Source organism: Lupinus angustifolius, chromosome LG20 (genome assembly GCF_001865875.1).
Source record: "Lupinus angustifolius cultivar Tanjil chromosome LG20, LupAngTanjil_v1.0, whole genome shotgun sequence".
In the NCBI taxonomy this organism is placed as follows: Eukaryota; Viridiplantae; Streptophyta; class Magnoliopsida; order Fabales; family Fabaceae; genus Lupinus; species Lupinus angustifolius.
This window is the reverse complement of record NC_032028.1, coordinates 5634838-5661144: the sequence shown is the minus strand read 5'-3', so window position 1 is coordinate 5661144 and position 26307 is coordinate 5634838. Positions and strand designations below refer to the sequence as shown.

The following is a 26307-nucleotide window of genomic DNA, read 5'->3' as shown; positions in this document are numbered from 1 at the left end:
AGTACATAACAAAGTCATATTTTTTTACGGTTATTCTTAAAGCAATAATAATGAAACATCTATGCCATAGATGAGATGGATGAGTTATAGTGAGAATCATTTTTTCTTTTCTAATTACTCATCCAACTTTAGTTAATGATAAAATTGATAGTTATATAAATATAATATTGAGTTATTGACAATGAAAATTTTCAACTCATACATTTTGTTTTAATCTTGATTGTTGTGTGATTATTATTTAATTTTGACGTTTTTATATATCATTATTATTGTATTTTACATTTTTAATTCTGAAATTTACTTATCATCTTCTTTTCTATCAAATTTGATGATAGTTTTGTCTAGCTATCGGTGATAACTAACATACATTGATTTGTTATTATTATTGTGAGCTTAATTATAGTAATTTTCTTATTAACTTATTAATAATTTATCATTATATTTATCTAAATACAATTTCACCAAGAAATAAAATTTAAATATAATATATGGTGACTAAGACTATAAGGGGAAAGGTCTAAATTCCATGGAAAAATAATTTAAGGTGATTAGATTAAAATGGCAAAGGTCTAAAGATGAAAAAAAAAGGTAAAAGGTGAAAGAAAATATGTAAAAGAAAACTTACACCAATTGAAGCTTTAAAACTGGTAAAGTCATGTTATGATTTATGAATCTAGGTTGGAAATAAAAGTTATACTTTGAAGATATATGTGGTAAGATATGTTTTTTCTATGTTAAGAATCAATAAAAAAAATGTATATATATTATAGGAAATAATTGAAGCAAGAATATTTGTTATTATTAGAAACAAAAACAATTGATATAAATTATTCACTTTTATATAAACGATCAAAATTAAAAAGATATATGCACTTCACTTTTTAAGTAGTTATGTGATTGATAACTAATTTTAATTATAAACATTCACGTATGGCTATAGGCCCAAATTTATTGTTCCCAACATTTTTATATAAGAAAAGTTCTCATTTGAGTCACTATATATAGAGTATCAATTGGGGACAAGAATCATCTCTAATACCGTTATGTTTTATTGTTTATCTTTTTAATGACAATGATAAAAATATATTTTTATTTTATATTTTATAGTATTTATCTCTAGTAGGTGTAAGACTCCTCTCAATTAATGGAGAGACCAGTTAATTAAAAATATATGAGAAAACAAAAATATAATGCATTTTTATCCCCATACTTTAGACTGTTATTACATTTTTGTCCTTAAAAATATACTAAAAAAACTTATATATTCTCTCTAGTAATAGAGAGGAATTAGACTTACTCATCTCAGTCCCACTGAAATTGGAGTTTTAAAAACGTTAGGATTAAAAATGGTATAGGGAAAGTTTTTCATGACCTTGGAAATGGGAGAGAATATAAGTTGACGCCAATAGGAAGCTTCTCAGTTCCCACCAACTTGATCCTCATAGAAATTAGATTATTCAATAAATTTCATATTTTATTTAGGGATATATCTACTGTTTCATATTGAGTGTCACTTCATTCATGTGCTATTAATTTGTAATTTTTATAAAGTGACATATTATAAATAATATCCCTTTTAGTTAAACCCCACTAAACCCATAATTTTCCATCTAATAAATTGGAAGAAGAAGAGACGTGGGTGTGTTGCAATTGGCTGAGACGGGCCAATGGGAATATATAAGTGTGTTGACTTTTATGGAAATAAAATTGAAACGATAAAGAGCGTGTTGGATGAATGAATGAGAGTGCAACACATGCACGTGCACGACGCATAGTGTTGTTGGACGTTTGCACACAGAAGAACAGAATGCAGAGGAAGCAGCACATGTGACGTGATGTGCAATGTTTGATTGTTCAGATAAGTGTGGGGCCCACTCCAGCCTCATATTCCAAGAAAAACAACGTGGGACCCTCTCCCTTAACAGCAAATTACGCCATATGCATCATGCCCTTGTTGTCGCTGTATAGCGTCCATACTATTCATCAATATTGTGAAATTCAAACTGCACATCAAATGACAAGAGTTTTTATATTATTTATACTAGTTGGGAGATACAGTCACGCACTTTGAATATTAGATGATATTATATATTCAGTTTTTATATATTTCATTTTTTATAATTAGAATATATTTGTTGTATTTAGTGTACCTTATATTATAATTTTTGTGTGTTTATGATAATGTATAAGCTAAGGTGAGAGATGTGGTTAGTTAATGTGTTGGGGTGATTAATTAGGAATATATAAGTTTTTTGTAAAAATTAAATAATGTAAAGGGCAAAATAGGAAGTGAAAATTACACCATGGTGAAAGTTACACCATGTTTTGACTTTATATATAGTATAGATGTAATTAATAATTACATATAAATATATAATTATATGTAAATGTAAAAATTTATATAATTAAATTATGAATAATTATATTAAAATAATATATTTATCTTTTTGGAATGTTCTATTTTTTTAATTTATAATTTAGTTTACTTTTTAGGTGTTACTTAGTTTAAACAGGTTTAACATGATTAGATTGAAATTTCTCCGTTCAAAGTTGTACAATTCAACATTCGATTAAGATTGTAAATAAGAGTCATTTCCAAATTAAGTCACCAATCAGATCGATACTGTCAGTCCAATTCAGCCCAGTGCTTACAACATTACTACTAACTCAATAGTAATTTATTTATATTATTTTATTTAAAATCATTATATCATGTATCATTTATTTGTATTATGTTATTTAAGTATCAAAAATACTGAATAATATGTGATAATGTAAAAAATTCTGGTAAATGAATTAATATTAAATCTATGTTCGTTGTATGTAACAAGCTTTATCCATGTTATTAATTTCCTTTTTAACAGAAAAATTCTTACTTAGATTGTAGAAACGGTCTTATTGCTTACTCAATAAGTATGCTAGGTGGTATGAAAACAAAATATTAAATTACTTTATGTAGATTAATCTAATTCATAAGTTTATCAACTTTTGCTCATAGTGAGACTCTTTTCGTGTGAAAATCATTGTACATGTGTTATCTGTTGCCGTCTATATATATGGAAGAGTGATTTTAGTGAGAATAATTATAATATAAAATTATAATAACAATAGATTTGGATTTTATAATTAATCATAAATAATCAGAATTAAAAACTACATGATAATCATTTACGTGCATTTTTTTAATTTTGATAATTTAAATAAAATCTAGTAGTTTATATTAAATATTCATATTTCTCGTAATAATTAGCTCCGTATATATATATATATATATATATGAACCCACGTATTTCTTTCATTCTCAATTGCTAGAGCCAAAGCGTATTAGTGTATACTTAAGCACATTCAAGTTTAACCTAAATTGCTTAATAAATTTCAGTGCATACATGTCGTTTACTTAGTTGAACACATAGTTTTAAGAACTGATGTAACTAAAATAATCGAAAATTGACTAGCCCATGCAAAATATCACCCGTCAAAATTGAGATTCTCAATTAAATATGTTTTTTTGGAAATGACGTACAAAACATCTAAAATTTATGGGGCGTCGTTATCCTGAGTTATATTCATATCATCATATGATTATGGGAATAACATGTTTTCATATTTTTTTAAGTTTAAAAATATATTATAATACAAAAATTATTCTTACGAAAGTAGTTTATTTATTTTTTGCTCTCTTTTCATTTAACCTTCAAATGTAGGTATATTATATTCTCATTGTCATATAAAACTAGAAAAATGTTTCTCTCTAATTATCATTCAACAATTTCAAAAATAATTCTTATAATAACAAAAGAAAACTTATTTCTTTTTATCTATTATTATAATTATTTTTACATACATTTTATTATGTAGTAACAATGCGCTTGTATATAACTAATACAACGATAAAATAGTCATTCCATATAAATACAAATTATGATAATAGTTAATATTAGTAGAGGATATGTTCTATATAGTATTGTTGTATACATTTTAAAATTTCCAAGCCAATCATCAGTAATAGTGTTCTTGATTTATTTTTTTAACAATTACAACATCAAACCTTTATGCTAATAGGGAAGGTTGACTCTATAGATTGAACAACAATATAATGTTTTATATAAATCAAATTCATTGATAAACAATTGATCTCTTAATATTTCTTAATATTTTTCCCTACAATTTTTCTTAGACTCTCTATTCTTCTAGAAATTTGATTAACGTCCATTTGATTCACCCTCCTTTACAATGACTTATAATAGTCTATTCCACTCATATTCAAACTATGTGAGATACAATTGTACAATATTATTTACAATAGGAATATTACAGGGTACTTTAGAAATTATGACATATATTTCTATGAGTATACATTATCAACTGATTGAAGTCATTTCTAGAAACTTTGAAATTTTAACCAAATATCTTTATTAAAATGTTTAGGAATAATAATCCAAATAATAGCATTTCTAGAAATGTGGTTCCCAGGAATATAATTTTATTCCTTGAAATAAATACTGCCGAATTATTTTGTCTTTAAATGGGATCAATAGTTCACCAAATAAAAACATGGATCAAATAAGAGTACATAATGTAAATTAATATGCAATAAGACTTTGAGTTCAATTTATAGTGAGAAGCTTCACCGTTACCCTAGTAGAAGTTAAGTAAATAAATAAAAGTATGCTAGTATTAGATTTTATTTTAATTTACTATTTATGTATATGATAAACAAATTCAGTTATGTTAATAGTACATTTCAGTATTTTCATACAATTAACATAGAATAAGTGTATATTATATCTTCTTGCATGTTATTATATATTTCTATATTATATATATATACATAGATATCTTTGTAAAATGCAATTAGATACTAATCTGTGTTGGTTCAAGTGATACATGTTTGATTCTTCTTAAGCAATGTCTCGAGTTCGAGTCTTATGGATAGAAAAAATGTCCACCGGGAGAGTTAGTCTCACGTACTTATAGATGTTTCTGTCTCGGACAAGATTGTCTTTAATGCGAGGATAACGGTGGGAAACAAAAAAAACTGCAATTGGACTTCCACTTAGAATCTCAAAATCATAAAAAATCTGTTTAACAATTGATCTTGTTCTAAAAATTCAAGCTTAGTATTTTTTTTTACTTAGCGTTTAGGTGAGATAGGACTCCTGAGTTTATTAAGGTCAATGCAAGTATCACGCCTCTATAAACACTTATATTAATACCAGAGATTATGTACGAATGTATCCCCACACCAATTGCAGATTCAAACGTCTTTGTGTGATAAGAGTTAATTCTTACAAACTCGAAAAACCAGTGATTTTAATTGTGTTCACATCATACTACAATGTAACTGTATCCGGCTGCAATATAACCGGAATATAACCACATCAGATCGTATCGAATTCAAAAATAATTTTAATCACAAAATAATTCGTACTACAACTTCCACAATAGGTATGACAACGATCACAATGATACAATCACAATAATTATAACCGTTATCACAATTGACGTCACAACCACAGTTCAAAACACTGGCCAACAACAAAAAGAATTCATCCCCGGAATAAAGCCGAGAAGATAGGAGGATTTTGGCACGAAAATAGGTGTTGTGCAACTAATCCGAAGTATGGGGTCACATCCATTCAGAATATGAGAACTTTTTAATCTATTCTTTTGGAATGATATTAGATTATTATTATATAAATGGGAGAATTTATTGATTTTTTTTGTTTTTAATAAAATAATTATTGGATTTCTGATTATATGTTACTCAATTATATTTTTATTTATTCACAATAACAAGAACTGAAATATAATGATAAAAATATAATAATATTTATTGCGTTAAACTTTTTGAAAATCATAATTAAATAGAAATAAATTTTTTTATGGAAAAAGACACTTAATAATGAAGAGCGCATGATTATAATCTGTAAATAAAATACTATTAGAGTGTCATTTTGCAAAACAATTTTTTATACTGACTCATGATTTATTTAGTATTTTGAAAAATCTTAAAATATTGATTTTCAATAGAAAGTTTATTCTATGTATTCAATCTTAACAGAGTTGTGTTGGTGGTCGGTGTAAGACCTCATATCCCAGGATAATAAAAAGATGAAATATTCGATTCTTGGAAGTGACATTTGTTAAGAGGAATATTCATATACTAAAAATGATTAATTTCTTACTTATAAAAAAGATAAAGAGATACTATTGGTAGTATAAAAAAAATCTTAACAAAGTTTTCACAACAAACTTGTCTATAAGAGTATTTAGCTTTCATCAAAACTACTAAATTATTTAGATAGTTATTTGATGTTTTTCAAGTTGCAAAAAGATTTTTTAAAGTTGGCTCTTTAATTCATTTTTAAATTGATCATATATATTAAATTTTTATATTAACCAACTTGAAAGAAGACTAGCTCATGCACTCTTGTCAGATATAACTCTTTAAATCTACTTCTATGACTTATTTGGTTAGAGTCCCACACATTAAAGCGTTATTTTTAACAACAAATTAAAACATGTGAATGGACTATCATAGAAAGCTAGTAAATTAAATATCATACTACTCAATGTTAATATTTGACCAACAAAACACACATAACGCTAAGTTGGAATGGCAGAAGGTTGGTGATGAAGGGAGGCGGCAAGGGCAACAATGGTATTAGGGGGACACATTTTCTGTCCTAATGTATATATATACCATTTTAAATACTATTTCATTTTCATTAGTCAGAAAATACAAAATCAATATATATTTAATTTATATTTTACTATTCGAATTAATGAAAAAATAAAAAATACATAGAATAATACAAAGTTTGGGATAGAATAAGGTGACGACGATTAATGATAATGACAAGAGCAACAACAATGGAACTAATGGCAACAACTGAGTGGTGGTGGTGATGATGGTAGTACATGACAATATCCATCAAATACATTTTAGTAGTGGAATTATAATTTTTAAGATTCATGCTAAAAGTCAGATAAATTTAAATACATTATAATTTTAGGGAAATGTTTTCGGAATTATGATTCCATTCTAAATACGTACAGGTAAACATAGTAGTCAATTATAAGGCATAATTCCAATTTTAAGCTTAATTTCATGTCGAATTTCATGCTTCAAATTGGCACTAACAAAACATAGGAAAGTGACAAAGTTACCCATCCTCTCAGTTGTAGGATATTTAAGTAGATAGTTTTAAATCCTAAAATTGGTCCCCCCACACCCCCACTGCATATTCACGTTTCTTAGCCGTATTTCCCTACTCTCCATAATTTTTATTTTGTGCTCTGTGCTCCCCCAAAGGTATTTCAGTTTTGTACTCATTATATTAGTATTTGACTTTAAAATGTGAACATTTCTAAACTTTTTTTGTAAAATATATTATATTATTTTAATTATTGAAATCATATACGTCTTTCACTCTTACTATTACTGTTCATGATTCAATTATCATACAGAAAAAAAAAAACAAATCTTTCCACTCCCTATCTATGTCAACATAGAATATTTGATATATTCATCATTAGAAGAATTATGATTATGAGATATAAGAACAAATAAGATGATTAGTTAGATTTTATTTAAATGATAAAGATTAAAAAATACATGTATTTGATAGATTCAAGTATAAATTCTCACGTTTAATACGAGATAATTAGCGAAAGAATTATAATTAGAAAAAATCTAATGAAACCATTGTTAGTTTTTTTATTTTGTTCAAGACGTGATGTTTCACTTATAGTTTTTTTATTCTTCCCATTCCCTTATAGCAATAGGACTATCCGGTGGTTGAAAACACCCAAGTTACGAACATATTTAATAAGTGGTATCAGAGCCAATAATTTAACTAAGACATGATAGACTGATAATTATATGATATCTATGTTTGAAGGAGAGATTATTGGATATAAAGTTTCATAATAAATATGAGAAGATGATTTGAATTTATAAATGAAAAAAGTTCATAAATTTTAGTTTTAGTGATGATGTCTTACTTTTAATTTTTCACTATTTTTATATCCCAATAAGAATAGTATCCCAGATGATTGGAGATTTCCAACTACGAATCCATCAATATGCATATAAAATTTTAAGTGAATGTAGCATTGCAATTGTTGTTCCTGATAGTTTTTTTTCTTTTCTTTTGGTCCACTTCTTATAATTAGCTCAGGTACATTAGCTAGTATAGCGAAGAATGTCTTAAAAAAATATCTTCCCATCTCTACCTTATTTTTCACAAGGTCAATGCATTCCCAATGTTTTAAATTCTAGTTATGATTGTGTTTATTATAATTGTAGAAAACTTAAAAAAAAATATAATTGATATAGTTATAATTGGGATTACAATATATGATACCATAGCTCGTAAAACATATATAAAACATTTATCTTTCCGGAAAATTTATGTAAGTTGAAAATAAAAATTACACTTACAGCCAAACAGAAATTTTATTGTCATCCTCAAGTTGTCGGTGCTCACTAAAAATCTAAGTTTTTAAAATATACAAGTACTCTGGTGCATTTTAATTATAAGTTATAGATAAAAGAAATTAAGTCATCATCAACCAAAATAAAAATAATAAGAAAAGAACAAGAACCTACAATAGAAGTTGTACTTGTAATTATTTCATATAGAAAATGGACAAATCAATGAATTAAAACTGATCAAAATCCAAAGAAGGTACGTGCACCAAAGTTTTCTCACCTACATGATGATCAACACTGAAACCACCAGACCCCACCTGAGAAGAAGACTCAGCTAATTTGCTTTGATTTTGATCTGGTGTACTCACTCCCACAGTATTTGCTTGTGGACTCAACTGATTTTCTAGCTTTTCAGATTGTAAAACAAGTTTTCCTTGATTATACAGATTGCTCAATTGGTGGAAGTAAGGACAAGTTCTGGAATCAAGTGATCTCTTCTTATTAACATCTTTTGTTTTTCTGAAATATTTGTTTATGTTTTCCCATTTCTCTTTGCATCTCTTTGAACTTCTCTCATATCCCAACTCCAACATTCCTTGTGAGATTCTCTCCCACAATGGAGCTTTGTTTCCTTCCATCTCTTCATTGTTGTTATTGTTTAAGCTATTGCACCTGAGATTTATCAGTGCTAAAACTTCATCTTTTGGCCATCTTCTCCCAACACCATCTTTCTCAACAATAACAAGTGAGGAGGCTTTATTTGAAACTGGATTTGTATTATTCTGCCTATTGAGAGAAGAAGAACTAGGGTTCTGGATAATTGGAGGTGAAGTAGTAGAAGAAGCATTTTGTAATGTTTCTTGGGAAGGAATAGAGCTAGGGTTTTCTACTTCTGAAGAAACATTATTTACATGATTATTTAGGACCATAATAGAAGGATTAGGGTTTTGTGATGGTGGTGAAGAAGGAGTAGTAGTGCAAGTGTTTGGGTTTGAAACATTTGTTACCTTGATTTGGCTTGAAATAGGGGAAGAAGTGGTTGCTGAGAACTTGTTCAAGAATTCAATCATATTGGCTTGTCTATCACTAGCAATAGCTTGTTCCTGTGCCATAATCTCAAGCTCTTGGTTCATCCTATCCATCTCGTGCTTCTTCCAAGCGTCTTCCTTTGCAAACTTCTCTTCATCTCTCTTCATCATATCCTTAATCAATTTGTTGTGCATCTCTTCTTGTTGCTCCATCATCTTGTGCACAATGCTCTCACAAAAACCCTTAAACATTTCAAACCTATCTGGCCTCTTCCTCTTAGCCCTCATGTCCTCCTTTGGTTTTTCCACAACCACATCTTCTTCATCATCATCATCTTGCACCTTTTGTTTTGTTGAATCCTCTTCTAGGTCCATGATCTTGTCTTGTCCTTCTATGCTTATTGGTTTTTCACTCCCAGCAACTCGATGATTATCACCTTGATTATAAAGCTCTTCAAGCTCACTAAGAAACCTATAATTATTATTATTATTATTATTATTATTATTCTTGGTGTAGTTAATGTTGTTGAAATATCTGCTTTCCTCTTCAAACTTCTCCTTGCATTTCTCTGCACTCCTCTTATATCCAAGCTCTGCTAGCTTCCTGTGCCCACCATAAATACACACAGCTATAAATCCAAAATAAATAACACCAAACTAGAGAAGCATTTATTCTTCATTTCACCACGTAATAATAATAGACAAAATGATATTGCATCAATAATTTTCGTCCCTTTTAACCTTCTTCCTTCACCGGTTCTCTCACTTCTTCAACCTTGTTTTTATTCTTTCTCTCGGGTTATGTGTTATGTGTTATGTGTGTCTCACGGTGTGTCAGTGTGTGAGCTAAAGTCTAGGTACACGTGTGTGTTTGTCTACCACATGGAGGTAGCAGCATATGATGCAATGCAACAACAAATTAATTAAATTAAAACAAATTTAAGACCAAGCTCGTTAATTTTACTTCTGTGTTTTTTGGGTGGTGCTTCAAATTTCGAAACCAAGGTGTGTTTGTTTAATTTGATCCACTAACTGAAAACAAGTAAATTACAACAAAAAAACAAAGTTATCGATTTAATTGTAAGCATATGATTAAGTAATTAATAATAAGAGTATAGTTTGTTGTACCTTGAGACATGTTCCCAAGTGAGCTCTGGGAACCAACTCTCCATGCTAGATCTGATCCTCAAAAGTGCAAGCACTTCATCATTAGTCCAAAGATCAATATTTTGATCTCTTTGATCAACTTCAAAGTTCATTGGCACAGTACCATGTTCTTCCTTCTCAGCTCCATGTTCTTTGTGGATAGAAGCTTGGTGTTGGTGCTGTAATTGGTGCAAGAGATTGGGTTGGAGTTGAAGTGGCAATTGATGAGAAGATGGGTTATAAGGATCAAAAGAAGGGAAGCTGCTATTGCTTGGTACAGCTGAAGAATGAAGAGGGAAAGGTAAGTGAAGAGGAAGTGAAGTCCTTTGTGTTATGAATTGATGGAACTGGTCTGGTACTCCATCAAACATGTTTGTGTTTTGTGTGTTAAGAAACTTTCTCTCTTTCTTTACCTCTCTTCCTTTCTTTGCTCACTGTAAATCAGAAAAAATGATATTCAAGCAACTTTACAAAACACCAACCCTCTCTCTCTTTCTATCTTTCTGTCTTTCTCTCTCACATTTATCAAAGAATTTGTCCTTGCATGCAAGGGAAAAGATAGCCCACCACCACACCCTTTTGGAAGAAAGTGAATTCACCACCCTAGCCATAATAGATATATAACATATAATATTCTTTTGAAAAAATATATTTATATAACATTCTATACCAACTTTTTAAAATGCATTCCCAATTGTGTTTGCTATATTTATTAAAATTGTAGACTATTAGAGAAATGTAATTAATTAGGTCATAATTGAAAAGGGCTTCTATTATATTTGTGGATCCATGTTCAAACTTTGTATTGTAAAATAAAAATGTGATTTTCCTTGGACAAGTCAATCAATCCACATTACAAATATAGAAGGTATATTAAATATATATTTCAGCGTTTTCTAATTTCAAATGAAGTCCAATTACTCATCTTACCATCCATTATAATAGTTTTGATGAGGAAAATTTAGGTAGCCGCAGTAGTCAACGCAGCCTCGCAAGTCAGAAAATCACAAGGCTCAATAGTATATGTTATGTAGACATCGTATATAAAGGATTAAGTTGAATGTAATAATAAAAATTGTAACGATTCTATGTGTGACATGTTCCTGGTTCGTAGTTAATGAGGATATGAATGCAGTTGCTTCAATCGGAGGGAAAGAAGAAAGAGAAAAAGAAAGAGTTGGCTAAATTATATCTATATGATTTTCTATTAATAAATTGTTGGTCTAGTGAGGTAAGACTTATTCGATTCCAAAAAATTAAAAGTTTAAAGTTTTAATTCTTGATAGCGATATTTGTTGGAAGATGCAATCATACATCTTAAAAGATATTATCTTACCAAGAATGACCAGTGGATATCATTGTTTATATCAAAAAATATATGATTGACTATACCAACTTGACATAACATTAATCTAGTGATGTCAAACTTCATTAGAATTATAGATATCGCACTAGTTTAAAGTGGTTAATTGTACTCAAACGAACAATATTTGATAAAAGAGATTAGTTCCTTATACAATTATAAAAGAGATTAGTTTCTTATACAATTATTCATTATATAGAATATACATGATTGAGAATTTGAAGTAGACGCGCGTATGGGATGTGTATCTTGTAATGAAATGATGGCACTGCTATAAGATGGAAAATGATCCTTCAAAACAAAAAAAATAAAAATAAATAATTATGGTTGTGACTGGGCCATTCGAATCCTATGCAGTAGCTGATGCTCATGATGGTGTAATTAACGGCATCCGGGGATAGCAGGACACGTGAAAACATGCAGAGGTTGGGACCAATTATTTAAGGATGGGAATCTTCACATGGTACAATGGAACACAGTATTATAGTACAGCTTCATCACAGAGCCCCCTTCCCTTGAGAGCATATCTGCTGTACTATAAAGTGTATCACTCCATGTGATACTGTTTATGATTAGTTATAAAAAATGTATTTAAATTAAAAATGTAATGATTAAGTATTTTTCTTTCTTATATCACAGGGGATTGGAGATTCTTGCTTTCAATTTCTAGCATAGACAAATATATATATTTCAATTTAATGTTGCATGTGTTAGTCCTAGCTACTCTATTATAACATGTATAGTGTGGATCTAAGAACACCAGCAATAAGAATATTTCCCCCACTTTCAAGGATTTTACTTTCTACTTTTTGAGATTTTGCATTTTGTTAAGAGTCTGCTTATGATTATATGATCTTAGCTTAAGCTAACTTGCCCCTTTTCCCCATTCCATATTATTTTGTTTGATTCTTTTCATTAAGTTTTGCTTCTAGCTATAAATATACTAATTAATGGTAGTTTGTTATAAGAATGAAAATAAAGAGAAGATAATTGAGTCACTTATATAATGTTGTTGCACCTAAACATGTAGATTATTGTAGTGTGTGTTGAAATTAAGGATAAGCGACATTAGTCTAGTAATGTAAAGTTCACTAGATCCCTAGAAAAACTAAAAGTTCAAATATTTGATTTCTGAGAGCAACATTTGTAGAATAAGACAATCATACATCTTGAAAGTAATTAGTTCTTTACAAAAAGTTGAGATACCTTTGTTAGTAGCAAAATTTGTTAAGGATAGGCATGTTGAAGATGGAAAATAGGGAAGAAAAGAAAAGTTTAGATCTTTTAGAGGAAGGAAGCGTGTGAAGCAAGGGAGGGGTGGGGTAAGATGGTTAATGGTTCCAGCAGAGTTAGAAGTTTTACCCAGCTTGCAATGAGTTGTGGAAAGAGATGTGTCATAACCTCATCTTTCTTGCATAGCCCAATCCTACCCTTTTGTACCAACAAGGCTTCCCTCCTATCTTTTCGAGTTTGACCCACCCAACTTCACTCAGAACATGCTTGCAAGTGGTACCAAAAAAATTGTCACAGTGAGCGTGGAGGCGCATTTATTTTCACTTTATAAGAGAATTTTGCTCTTGGTGAGTTCAAATAGAATAGGTTAAATATGTTTTGGTATTCAGTTATTTGATTGAGTTTTGGTTTTCTTCAATATAACTTTTTTTAATAATAATACTAATACAATATTTTTTTTAATAATTTCCACAACTATTCATAAATTTCTATTTCATATTTGTGTTTAGGTCCGTTTGTCACACTCTTAGTTGCATGGCATAAGCTTATATAATGGGTGATAGCCTTATACATTGATTGATGTAAGCTTGTACATCATCCCTGAGCTTGTACATTTATGATGTATAACCTAAAATGACCTTAGGCAAGGGTCCCGATTGATTGAGATTTGATGTATTTCATGTATTCCATATCCGAACTTCAAAGAAATAGGACAATGATATATTGTTTCAAACTATTTCTTAAATCATGTTTTGGACCAATAAAAATATATTATCTCAATTAAAACAAATATTCAACCCCCCTCTTGTATTTATAGCCACCTGCCACCAACTTATGTCTATTGTCTAGCATGCCACAAACTGCTTCCTCATAAACCACTGCCTAGTTAAATTCGAAGAAACATAAACCACATTTGATTTGGGTAGTTATTGAAACTGTTGTTTTTCTTGGGCACACGTAGAAAGAAAATCGAAATCTATTTTAATTAATTTGGTAGAAAGCACAGGACAATATTGAAGATCAAATTGTTTTATGATATGCCACTTGCCTAATTGTATGCTTCATTTTAAAGGATAATATTATTTTTTATTTGTTGACTTGGGGATTAGGGTTCATATATACATTGTTCATTCATGTATTAAGGTTCAAATGTATTTCTCAAATAATCATATGTGTAAGCTTCTTCACTTAAAAAGTTACATGCCTACATACACTAAAATTTTAAAAATTGTAATTTAGAGGGACTAAAATAAAAAGCCTAATTTCTAAGGATTAAAATAAAATTTATCTTTGTTTAAATAATAAAAACAAAAACTTGATTGTTTTTTTTGGATACATAGAAAAATCATCATGAATTTTATTCTCTACTATAAAAGTCACTATCTTATTCTCTGCAACAAAAATCACTAACTTTTTAACAATCTCTGCGACTATGCGTATCTTCATGAATTTTATTTTGTAACTTTACCTTTGATGCTATTTTAATTTAATAAAATTATTTTTACCGATAAAAAAGTCATTATTAGCTTTATTTCTATCATCCGAAACTAATTATTTTCTCTAAGTTAAAAATGACTCTATGATGCTCACCAATATCACGTTAATGAGACCTACCTCCCCCATCACTCGAAGGTATCAACAACTACTGCCGTGGACAGGTGGCTAAAGATAAATGGGTTGATCTGAATATATGCTAAAATATAAGACTTGCTTAATTGAAGATCAATTGTTTCATTTTTTATATCTATTTGTGTACCAATTCACTTTTATAAATTTTTTGAGACATGTATATAGAGTTGGATACAAATTTTAACGCCAAAATTATTTTCTTAAGTTATTTTTGGGTAGCAAAACAAGGTCTAGACTTCTAACTTACCAGTTTTTTACTTCATTTCTATAAATTGTGAAATGTCTTTTTCTTTCCTGGCATTAATAATTTGTCTAAACATTTTATATAATTTTATAAGAGTGAGGATCCACTTAGGTAAGTTTTTTAAACTTACTTTTCATTATAACTATCAATTTTATGGATATGCAATAGTTTAGATCTATTAACTAATTTAAACAATATAATTGATGATTAGGATGAGGAGTAAGTTTATCCCCATTTTTTATAAATATATCGGGAATGTTTCCGATGCTCCCCCTCGGATTATGTTTGTTTCACTTTGTTACCACTCAATTATTTTTTTTACTCCACAAAAAGTTCTTAATGGATTCCTTTTCAACCTTCAAGTTAATGATATTAAAACCAAACCATACTAGCCTGTTCGACTAGAAAATTTGTAAACCGAACTTCAAATTGGTACGGCGTGATTGTTATACTGGGTGAGCAATAAAACCAATCAAAACCAGATCAAACCATCTGGTTTTGGTCAAAATTGATGAACTCACCGAATTGTGACTAAATCGGCTGGTTTATGTATATATTTTATAAAAAATACTGGCAAAACCGACAGCACTTTAATAGGCCCAAATTGTAGCCTTTCGGCCATTTTCACTCTTACACAATTGCCTTCTTCATGTTTTCACCATTTCCTCTTTCTTCTTCTTCCTTCTTCATTGACAATTTCCAGAATCCATTTCCAGCCTCAGTTCTAGCCTCCGCCTGGTTCTAGACTCAGTTCCAGCCTTTCTTCTTCTTCCTTCTCGTTTCCATTCTTCTTCGTTTCCAGCATCTCCTTGCATTCTTTCTACTTGATTACTACTTTAATTCATGGTTTTGTAATTCTTTTTGTTAGGCATCATTATGAAGAATTTAGATGGCTTATAGTGTTGATCTATGAAGCACACGGATTCAAATACGTGTGTCAGATACGATACATATCTGATATGTCGACACACATTTTTTCTAAAATATGAGATAATATAGTTAAATGATACATGTATAAAATAATAAAAACACATAAAATATGATAAAATTATAAGTGTAAATCAAAATATCCAAAAGTAAAAAACATAATGGAAATTGAAAATCATTGACCTCCAAAATTTCAAGTATCAAAACTAGAAAATATAGTAGAATAATTCATAAAATTGTTTATTTTCTCGCCCTAGAAATAGAAATAGTATCAATTTCATCTTATCCTTGACGACGATGTTGTGGATCAGAGAGTCAATATGGTGGACCAGCTATCAGAGAGTCAATTCAGTGTGATGGTATGTTTATTATGAGTCTTTGTGGCCTTTAAATAAGTTGATGTTTATTGAAAACGAATCTATCTTATTATATTTTATTGAAAACGAATCTATATTATCATATATTTTATTGAAAACGAATCTCATACGTGTCTTGACATTGATTTTTATTTTTTTATTTTTTGATACTCTATGGATACGTATCCTTCATGAATCTGAACATATACATGTCGGACACCGACATACGAGAGTGTTCGACGAATCCGTGCTTCATAGGTGATGATATTTTACTCTGAAATGTTCCACAATAAGATTTTAACTCACATGGCTGAAGTTTATATCATTATATGTGTTGTATTCAATATATATTAATAACTATTGTAACTCACAATAAGATTTATATTAATGATTATTGTAATGTATACTTACAGGCGATGAAAAAGAATACTTGAGTTCATATGAAGTTGATATGTCTGATTTTAATGACAATGAAACATTCAATATATTAACTCCTGAATTTCTAAATTCACTTTCAACATCAGGACTTCCAAATCATAAAATCAAGCTTAAAGTAGGACCCCAATTATGCTATTAAGGAATTTAGATCAGTCTGAAGGGTTATGTAACGGTACAAGGTTGGTGGTTACGAAGATGGCTAATCATGTACTTGAGGCAAAGATAATGTTTGGAAAAAACATTGGAAATATCACTTATATTCCTAGGTTATCAATGTCACTATCCCAATCTCCATGGCCTTTCATGCTTATCAGAAGACAGTTCCCTATAATTGTGTCATACGCTATAACAATCAACAAATCACAAGGCCAATCACTAGAGATTGTGGGGTTGTATTTACCTAGACCAGTATTTAGTCATGGTCAATTGTATGTAGCTGTTTCAAGAGTAAAGAGCAAAAAGGGATTGAAGATATGGATACATGACAAGGATGGTAAACCATTAAAGACAACGACAAATGTCATTTATAAAGAAGTTTTTCAAAATCTTTAACAGGTATTCTACAACTTCTTTTACATTACGTTTGAAATATTTATTTCTAATTGTTACATCTTTCTAAAATAACAAATCGAATATCATATGACTGTACAATAATTTTACATCAACAATAAAATAAACAAAGCAAAGTTTATAAATTAATTTTTACTCACATTCTTGTGTTAAAAAACAACATGCAAATTTCCATATAAATTCATTCAACTTTTCCTAACATGTTTGTTTTTTATAACATTACAGGTTTAATATCATTTCATTATACCACCATCTTTACATGAACAATGGATTACTACAAAACATGTTTTAGTATGTATTCCTCAACCACTTTCCATTTAACAAGTTATGTAATCACTTTTTAATTAAATTCATACAATACATATTATTACTCGTGCGAACGCACGAGTCTCCTACTAGTTATTATAATAAAATAAAGGTTCTGTTTTTTTTTGCAAAAGGATGAAGACCCTCTACTATCATGATATATCAACGTAGTAATTTATCATGTTCACTGACAAGTACGAGATCTTGAGAATGTCTTATGTATATGAGAAAAGTTTCACTCCTTCGTGTTATATATTTTATATATTAAGTTGAGAACTTATGTAATGTGTTTATGTTTTGAGTTTGTTAAGTGACATAAGACTTATGGACCTATAATTTTGTTTGCAATTTAGATTTTAGATTTGTTGAAATTGTTTGTGTATGATAGTTCTTAATAGATTATGAACATGAATTGTAAATTCGAGTATATATATATATATTTAATTTTTTTGGTTACAAGTTTATATGTATATAAATATAAGTATGTTTGTTTGGTGTAATTGACATGCTGCTTAATTAACGAACCATCATTTGAATCATTAAACTACTATATCAATATTCTAACCAGTTGAATGATCGATTCAGTTTTAATAACATTGATTTCCAAAATAACATATTGTTTCAACTATATGATATCTAAATAACTTGTTCCAAATTGAGCAGATTTGATCCATTTGTTTTATCCACACAAGCAACCAAGGAAAAAATATTGGATTGTTGTTATCTTTTCATAAAAAAGTGAAAATGTACGTTGAGCTAGCCCTAATAAGCCCAATCTCTGCAAAGGTTCAGCTTGAGTAGCCTATTGGGCTAGCTGACTACTAGGATATGGGCTTAAACCAGCCCAAGTTTGATCTGGACATGCCCAAAATCAAAACAAAAGGATGTAACAGAGTTTATTTATTGAAAGTTGGTGTAATAGTGTAAGATACAACTAAATCCTCATAAAGATAAAAAATATTAAAGATTCAATTTTTTAAAGTGATACTTGTTGAGATGTGTAATAATATATTCCGAAAAAGATTAATTTTTTACCTATAGAATGAGGGGTTACCCTAAGGGTGGAAACAGGCCAGGCCGCCTACCAGGGGCCTATTACCTGGCCTATAACAGGCCAGGTTTTCTTCGTAAACAGGCCAGGCACAGGCTTTTTGAAAAGCCTATTTAGTTAAATAGGTCAGGCTGTAGGCCATCCAAAAGGCCTATTAAGCCTAACAGGCCGGCCTATTTAGTTATATTATGTAATATGTTCATATTATACAATTTTAATATAAGTAATATAATTATACATATGTAATATTAATATAAAAAATATAATTTAATTATTAGGGTTAGAATAGTCTAATTAAAAGTAGGAATATTAACCTATCTAAATGTAGATATGATGACCTATTTCAAGATGATATAGTAAAACAGGCTTTTAAACAGGCTAACAGGCCAGGCCAGGCTTTTAAACAGGCCAGGCCTAGGCTTTGAAATTTTTTTTAAACAGGCTAACAGGCCAGGCCCAGGCTCCTACATACTATATAGGCTGGGCCTGTTTAAGGCAAAGCCTGGCCTGAAAAAAAAAAAAACGTAAAAAGTCTTACTCATAAAACTACTATTTGTGTGATTTTCGAAACCTAAAATTAAATTTTAATGCTTGTTGAATTGTTAAATATATTAAAAATATCATATTTATTGGGATAAAACATTTAAATTTAAAAATAATGTAACTCGTGTATGCACAGGAAAACTAGAACTAGTTAGCCATGGCTTTAGAATTTGAAATGCTAAATACTGTTAATAATTGTTTTTAAGAATAATAAAACTTCTTCAAATAACACTTATTAAGAGTGGAAAAATGACTTAGATGTTATATTTTTATCATATAGCTTGGACTTGGAATATCCAATATTCCCTAGTAGAGATTCTTCCTCCACAATGAATCTTTTAGGCATGTTATTTCCCTTTTATTTTAATTTATTCTGATTCTATCTGTTTTTTCAGTTTTTAAATGACCATGTTCTGAAATATATCACATAGAGAACCCAATGGTCATGCACTATGCTTGTTAAGTGTTAACAAAGACTAACATGGAATGATAGAAAATATATAAAATAAAATTGCAAGCAATTGGTTGAAAGCTCCTTTTAAATTGTCTTTTTCCTTGACCCAACAACACAACTTCTTCAATTTTGAATGGAAAACATTTTTGACCTGATTCTTTTTGTTACAATTTTAATTAAACTAGTAAATATAACATATATTACATGATTTTTTATATACGAATTAAATTATGAGGAAATAGAGTACTCACAACATATTCAAAAAATATTATAAAAGGTTAAAAATCAATGGACTTGACGATAATTAAATTATTTGTTTTTATCATAAAATATTTGCACCTTATCTAATAAAAAGTCCTATAATTTTAAAATATTAATCTCCTTCATCCTTAATCTTATCTCTATTAGTAACATTGTTAAAATGGTACTAGATGGTCGGAGGGAGAGAGTTAAATTTAAAAGGTAATTAAGTTGCCTAAAATTTTGGAATAAGGATCCTTTCTATAATTAGGAGAGGAGAATTTTTATTTTTCATTTTGATTTCGATGATAAAAACTTTATTTTTTTATAAATAAAAAGTTCAAAGTGTAGGATTTTTTTACCCTTTTATTTTTTGATAGGACAAATCACAAGTAATAATATAATATACCCTTTTATAATATAATATAATATAATATAATATAGGACAAATCTAAAAAATAGGAATATAATATAATATCCATGACTTCTTTTGGCTCTTCAATTGGTCTTCGCATAACCTTAACACTGAATTCGATCTTTTTGCACTCAATATCTACTCTTTTTTGCTTTAATCTATCCAAACTGCACAACATAGCCAAAAAACACACACTGAATTCGCACAAAGAAAAATAAAAGCTAAAAGTAATCCTAGAGTCCTAATTATGTCGTAAAATGCAAGTTAAATGCAATGCAAATGTAGCATAATTTCACACTCATCATTTTTGTAGTACTTATCTCTCAAATACTCAATAGTCGCGACCAAGAGTGTTTCTCCCAATATTTGAAGCATAAGGTTTCAAATTTTTTAGCCACAACTTTATTAACCAACATAATGAATTGGAGGCACTCTTCTTATTGGAAAATAAAACTGTCAAGCAAAAATAAGACAATAACAATAATAGTTAATCGATTAACTAACGGGTAAGTGTTAATCGATTAACACTATAGTTAATTGATTAACTAGTTAGAAAATGTCACATTTTACACATTTAATACTGTTGAAATTGTTTTACAACATATGTTTATTAGTTTGTTAGTTAGTTAGGTAAGTTTGTTACATATTCATGTACTACAGATAAGGCTTTTCATGTCTTGATCAAATATGAGAAATCATCATAATATTCATTTTATGTTTTCTCAATATGGTATCAGAGCCTTCATCCTAAAGGCTTTGATCATTACCGTTGCACATTCTTTACAATTATTCTATCTTTCAACAAAAGAATCTTTATCTTTCATTATCTATGGAGATGATAGCACTTTTGTTATTTGCATGAATGTCATCATGCTCAAACCATTACACATAAGGGAATACATCATGCTCAATAGCATCCATGGTGTATTACCAACCTTAGTTGTATCATGTTCAAAAGGATTTGACACACAAGGGAATATATTAGCTGCAGAAATTTCAGCATTACAAGCAAAGAGGAAGAACAAGAAAAGAAGAAGAAAGATTGTTTACATATTGCTCACCCAAGTACACCTGAAGAGTTGGTGATGAAGGAGCAGCATCAACAAGAGGAGAGGATGTGGTTTTGGTAGCCAACTTATAAAGTGCCACTGCAGCACCACACCTCTGTTTTAGAGAGGTAGATTCAAGAAGATCTGGTAGCAATTCTAATCTATTATTGTCAATGAAAATGGATTTACGATTATTATCAGAACACAGATGAGCAAAGGCAAGAGTTATACGTATTTGGACGCTATTCTCTACAAATCGCATAGACAACAAAAGCAAGATTAACAACAACAACAAGATCAACAATATCAACAATCATATACACTCTGATCATCGCATTATCAATCTTGTCCAAAGAACAAGAAGAGATGCACTTTCTTGGGTTCTTTTGCATACTCAAAGAATCCTCCAACAATGTAAAACCATGGAAAAACCATGGGAACATGATCTAAGATTTATGACCAGGAAAATAATCAAGTGATTGAGAAAATCCAATTACATCAGGATCATGATTCCGATTCATCACATTGTTATGATATCAAATCAATTATCAAGCTGAAGTCATTGACATTTACCCTCCACCTTGAGGGGCTATTAGAAAACAAAGTTGTCAAGCAGAAACAAGACAACAACAATAACAGTTAATCGATTAACTAGTTGAAAAATGACTAGGTAAGTGTGAATCAATTAACACTATAGTTAATCGATTAACTAGTTAGAAAATGACACGTTTTATATATTTAACACATGTTGAAATTGTTTTACATATTCATATACTATAAATAAGATTTTTCATGCTTTGATCAAATATAAGAAATCATCATAATATTCATTTTACGTTTTTGAAATAAAGAAACTCTTCTAACAAGCTAAGTGTATAAAATGCTCAAAAATATTAGGTAGGAACTATCGAATCACAAGATTGTGGAAACAAGATTGTTGTGCACACTTTTGGGGACGCAGACACTACAAGGCAAGACCCGTCTCACTAAAATATCAAGTTTTCTTGGTTCAGGGTTCGAGTGTTAAAATGATATGTTACTATTTATTAATTGTAGAAATAGGAAGAAGACGTTGGTTGACAAGTTATTTTAATGATATTCATAGGAATGTGTTAATGAAAAGAATATGCTTATTATTAGACAGAAGAGAAGGATAATCTCCTTGCAATAGCAGTAACAAAAAATGAATGGTGGACGATGCAATGATAATATAAAAACTCTTATAGTATATAGATCTTTTCTCTAATAAGAATCAATAGTAAATGATGCAAACAAATAATGAAGTATGTAGTATAAGAAATAAAATTAATAATGTAAATATGTCTTGATTATGACTTCAAATTTAAACTGCATTGCATTTAAGTACTTACCAAAGAGAGATTCCTCATTATGTGTTAATTACACTTCCCAGAGTACACAACAAAGAGAGATTCCTTGTGCATTGTTACTTAAATAAGTCACCTCCTTGTGCATATTGTTCCTTAAATAAGTCCCCTCCTTGTGCATTGTTCCTTAAATATGTCCCCTGGCCTCCTTGTGCATTGTTCCTTAAATAAGTCACCTCATTGTGCATTGTTCCATTTCTCAATGAGCCCGCCTCCTCGTATATCACTAAGCTTGATTCTTGGGTGTTCTCTCCCATCCTAACTTGATTTTTGGGTGTCAGCTCAAGCAGTTGTCAATCATGTATAGATACCCGACCTAGCGAAATAAATGACAACATCTAAACAATATTGCCATGTCATCTCAACAATCTGTTACACAAATGAAAACACAGTCTGCATCGTATACCACTCTCTATCATGTGACAAGGACATGCCTAATATACAGCTATGACAATTACAAGAAATATAAAACAACCCACCCTAGATAAAGCACGGTCTCAATCAAGATATGGACATGTTAGGGTTGCTTGACACAAATAAAGTAATACATATTTTTATGGGGTATACTTGACAGAACATGATAGTCTACCATGCCACTAATATCAATCAAAAAATATTTCATACTCATAAGGATATTCTTGCATCTTATTCTCTCTATACAATTTCTCATATGCTAACCTAAACTTTAAAGTATCCTTTGAAATATACATATAGACACTAGTAGCTTGCATTTAGACAACATCTTACTCTAGTTCCAAATTCCATCTAGGCTTCCTCTATACTAAAGAACAAAAACCAAATGGGTCACACCTATATTTTCATGGACACATCCAACATCCTACTTTTCATTTATTTATGTTTGGAAAAGAATATAAAGCATATATTCTCCATGCCAATCAATAAAAAAGAGAATACATATTTTGGCAAGCTATATTCCGCCTTAGTGCAAATTAGAAAATAATTATACATAGATAATATATGAGTTTTATATGTTTTTATTGTATTATTTACTATTTATATTTAATCATTATCTCCTTAAAAAATATAAATGAATGATGTGATAATTTTATATAAAAATCTTTACACATACGATATATATATTATATTCAACTTTGAAACAAAAAGATGTGAAAATTTTATTTTCAGTAATCAATATCTTATTTTAGTTTATTATTATTTTTTTGCTTATCAATATTTTATTTCAAAACATTTTATTATTTTCTCATATTTGTGCTAATGAAAATATTGTTTCAAAACTTTTTATTATTGTTCCATATTTTTGCTGATGAATATTTTCTCTCAACTCGTTATTGTTTTCCCTTAAAAAGGTTTTATAACCTTACTCCTTATCCAAGCAAAAGATAAATAGCGAAATTGCATCAATAGCTAATTTTACTATCTCTATAATAATTGTACCGTACAAATATATCTTTTTAATTTGCTGAGTTGTTTCTGCGAAACCCACGCCCACTGTTTCCAAAAAAGTAAAATATTTAAGGGACTATTTCACATAGCAATGAATAAACACTGCCGAAGTCTAAAATCTATATATGAGTAACAATAATATATAACGAATGGATATACACTTACTGAAGTTTTTTAAATTTACATGGACATTTAATACTTTATATTTATTCATTAATTTAAATTATTAGATTTTTTTATAATTGATAACTAAGATATGAAATAAATTTAAAAACTTACTCTTATAATAATTAGATCTTTCCTCTTATTAAATATTAGTTTATATTTTATAATTTTTATTTGTAATTAAGTGATTTTTTAATTGAAAGAAGACTGAGAAATTGGTCAACATCGGTGTACTAAAAGAATGTGTTATTTCATATATTATTTCTTTTAATTGGTTAAAAAATATATATTTAAGTTTAAAAGTTGATAATAAAATATTTTTGGATCAAAGAAAGAAAATGATACATTAAGTTGACACACTTTTAAGGATAAAAGATATTTTTTATTCTCAAAATGATAGAAGTTATCTCTTCTCAAAATTTACCACGCCCACTGTTTCGAAAAATAAAATTACGTGATTATTTTCCAAATGAGTGAAAAGCATATGAAGGTAAGCTATTAATACAGTTAAAAGCCTAAAACCCTTGATCACCCACCGTTAAACCCTAGCCCCCGATACAAAACAAGTTTCTTGTAGACTCAGCAAACCAACACTAACATCAATACACACACTTTCTCCATACTCTACATTTTCAACGTCCCGTGTTGTTTCTTCGATTTTTCTTCAACGGCCATGGCGAATTCAACGAACGATCAGAAGAAGACCACGCGCCTTTACCATCCATACCAGGACCTCAACGTCCCGATCCAGAAGCTCTACGATCTCCCCACCTCACCGGAGCTTCTCTTCTCCGAAGAATCCTCCAAGACTCACCGTTCTTGGGGCGAGAATATCCAGTACTACGCTGGCTGCGGTTACCTCTCCGGCGCCGTGATCGGTGGCGCTAAGGGGACTGTAGAAGGTCTCAGGGCGGCTGAGAAGGGAGAATCGCTCAAACTCCGGTTGAACCGGGTTCTGAATTCAGGCGGTCAAACCGGACGCCGGTTCGGAAACTCGGTCGGTGTATTAGGGTTGATCTTTGCGGGATTGGAAAGTGGGATGATCCACTTTAGGGGAAGGGATGATTTGGTTAACAGTGCTATCGCCGGACTTGGGACCGGAGCTCTATATCGGGCGGCGTCAGGGCCAAGGTCGGCGGTTATTGCGGGTGCGATTGGTGGAATCTCTGCGGCGGCGGCGGTTGCTGGGAAGCAAGCTTTCAAGAGATATGTTCCAATATGAGATATTTTAGATTATGGGAAAAGGGTTGGGAAGGGTTGGTTTTATTGTTTATGTTTAATTCGTTGTAATTGTTACTGCCTTATTTCACATTGTGTTGTTGTTGATAATAATTTGACATTGTTGTTTTGGAAGGATTTTGGTGCTCTCCTATTCTTCTGCCATCTTTCCTTACATCAGAAAGATACAAAATCAATCAGATGAAAATTTTGATTGATTTTGTATCGCATGATAGAAGAAAAGTATAGCCGTATAGGATCCAAATCTGTTCTGAATTTCTATAGTTCTAAGCAAGAAAGAGGAAAACCCTCACTAAATTTATGTTTTTAATTAGAGCATATCATAGAGGTATTCCAGAGTTGAGTCTCAAAATTTGTATTGTAACTTAAGAGTTATAGATTCAAATAATGAAAATAATTTTACTTACGAGAGTAAGATTATATACATTTAGTCTCTGTAAACTTTACACTTTACTAGGTTTCGTGCATTGGCCATCATATCATGTTTTGATTTCTCAACAAAGTATTTGAAGGTATGAAAATTAAGGTTGGAGTTTAATTAATTTCTTTTAAGAAGCCTTTTTCTTTTGGTTTAACAACTATGGGAGTTTAGACAAAACACAAGTGCTAATTTTGCAGTCAACCAAATGGGATTTAACCAAATCATCAAAAAAGAAAATAT

At 29.9% G+C, this 26307-nt stretch overlaps 2 protein-coding genes and 1 long non-coding RNA gene across 4 annotated transcripts; 2 read left to right on the top strand and 1 right to left on the bottom strand.

Moving 5' to 3' along the window:
- On the top strand, nucleotides 7072–8595 carry LOC109336544. Its single transcript, XR_002106359.1, has 2 exons — nucleotides 7072–7318; nucleotides 8508–8595. It is a non-coding gene; the product is annotated as an uncharacterized LOC109336544 (long non-coding RNA).
- Nucleotides 8618–11006, bottom strand: LOC109336543 (trihelix transcription factor GTL2-like). Of its 2 annotated transcripts, XM_019573210.1 has the most exons (3): nucleotides 10597–11006; nucleotides 9216–10072; nucleotides 8618–9161 (listed from the first exon to the last, which is right to left on the bottom strand). In XM_019573210.1, exons 1-3 carry the CDS (start codon nucleotides 10983–10985, stop codon nucleotides 8671–8673), a joined length of 1737 nt encoding a protein of 578 aa, XP_019428755.1. In that variant the 5' UTR covers nucleotides 10986–11006; the 3' UTR covers nucleotides 8618–8670. The 2 variants fall into 2 exon arrangements, with proteins under 2 accessions (XP_019428755.1, XP_019428754.1); XM_019573209.1 differs by having other exon boundaries at nucleotides 8618–10072; nucleotides 10597–10985.
- Nucleotides 24929–25756, top strand: LOC109335195 (mitochondrial import inner membrane translocase subunit TIM23-3-like). The gene has a single exon (XM_019571305.1). The coding sequence runs from the start codon at nucleotides 25081–25083 to the stop codon at nucleotides 25627–25629; it is 549 nt and encodes a 182-aa protein (XP_019426850.1). The 5' UTR covers nucleotides 24929–25080; the 3' UTR covers nucleotides 25630–25756.

What these genes read in the sequence shown, in the direction of transcription:
- LOC109335195 (XM_019571305.1), top strand. Translation starts at nt 25,081, where the DNA reads ATGGCGAATTCAACGAACGATCAGAAGAAGACCACGCGCCTTTACCAT.
- LOC109336543 (XM_019573209.1), bottom strand. Translation starts at nt 10,985, where the DNA reads ATGTTTGATGGAGTACCAGACCAGTTCCATCAATTCATAACACAAAGG. An exon ending in ACTTGGGAACATGTCTCAAG is followed by an intron (nt 10,073 to 10,596) that starts GTACAACAAACT and finishes TGGTGGGCACAG; the next exon opens with GAAGCTAGCAGAGCTTGGAT.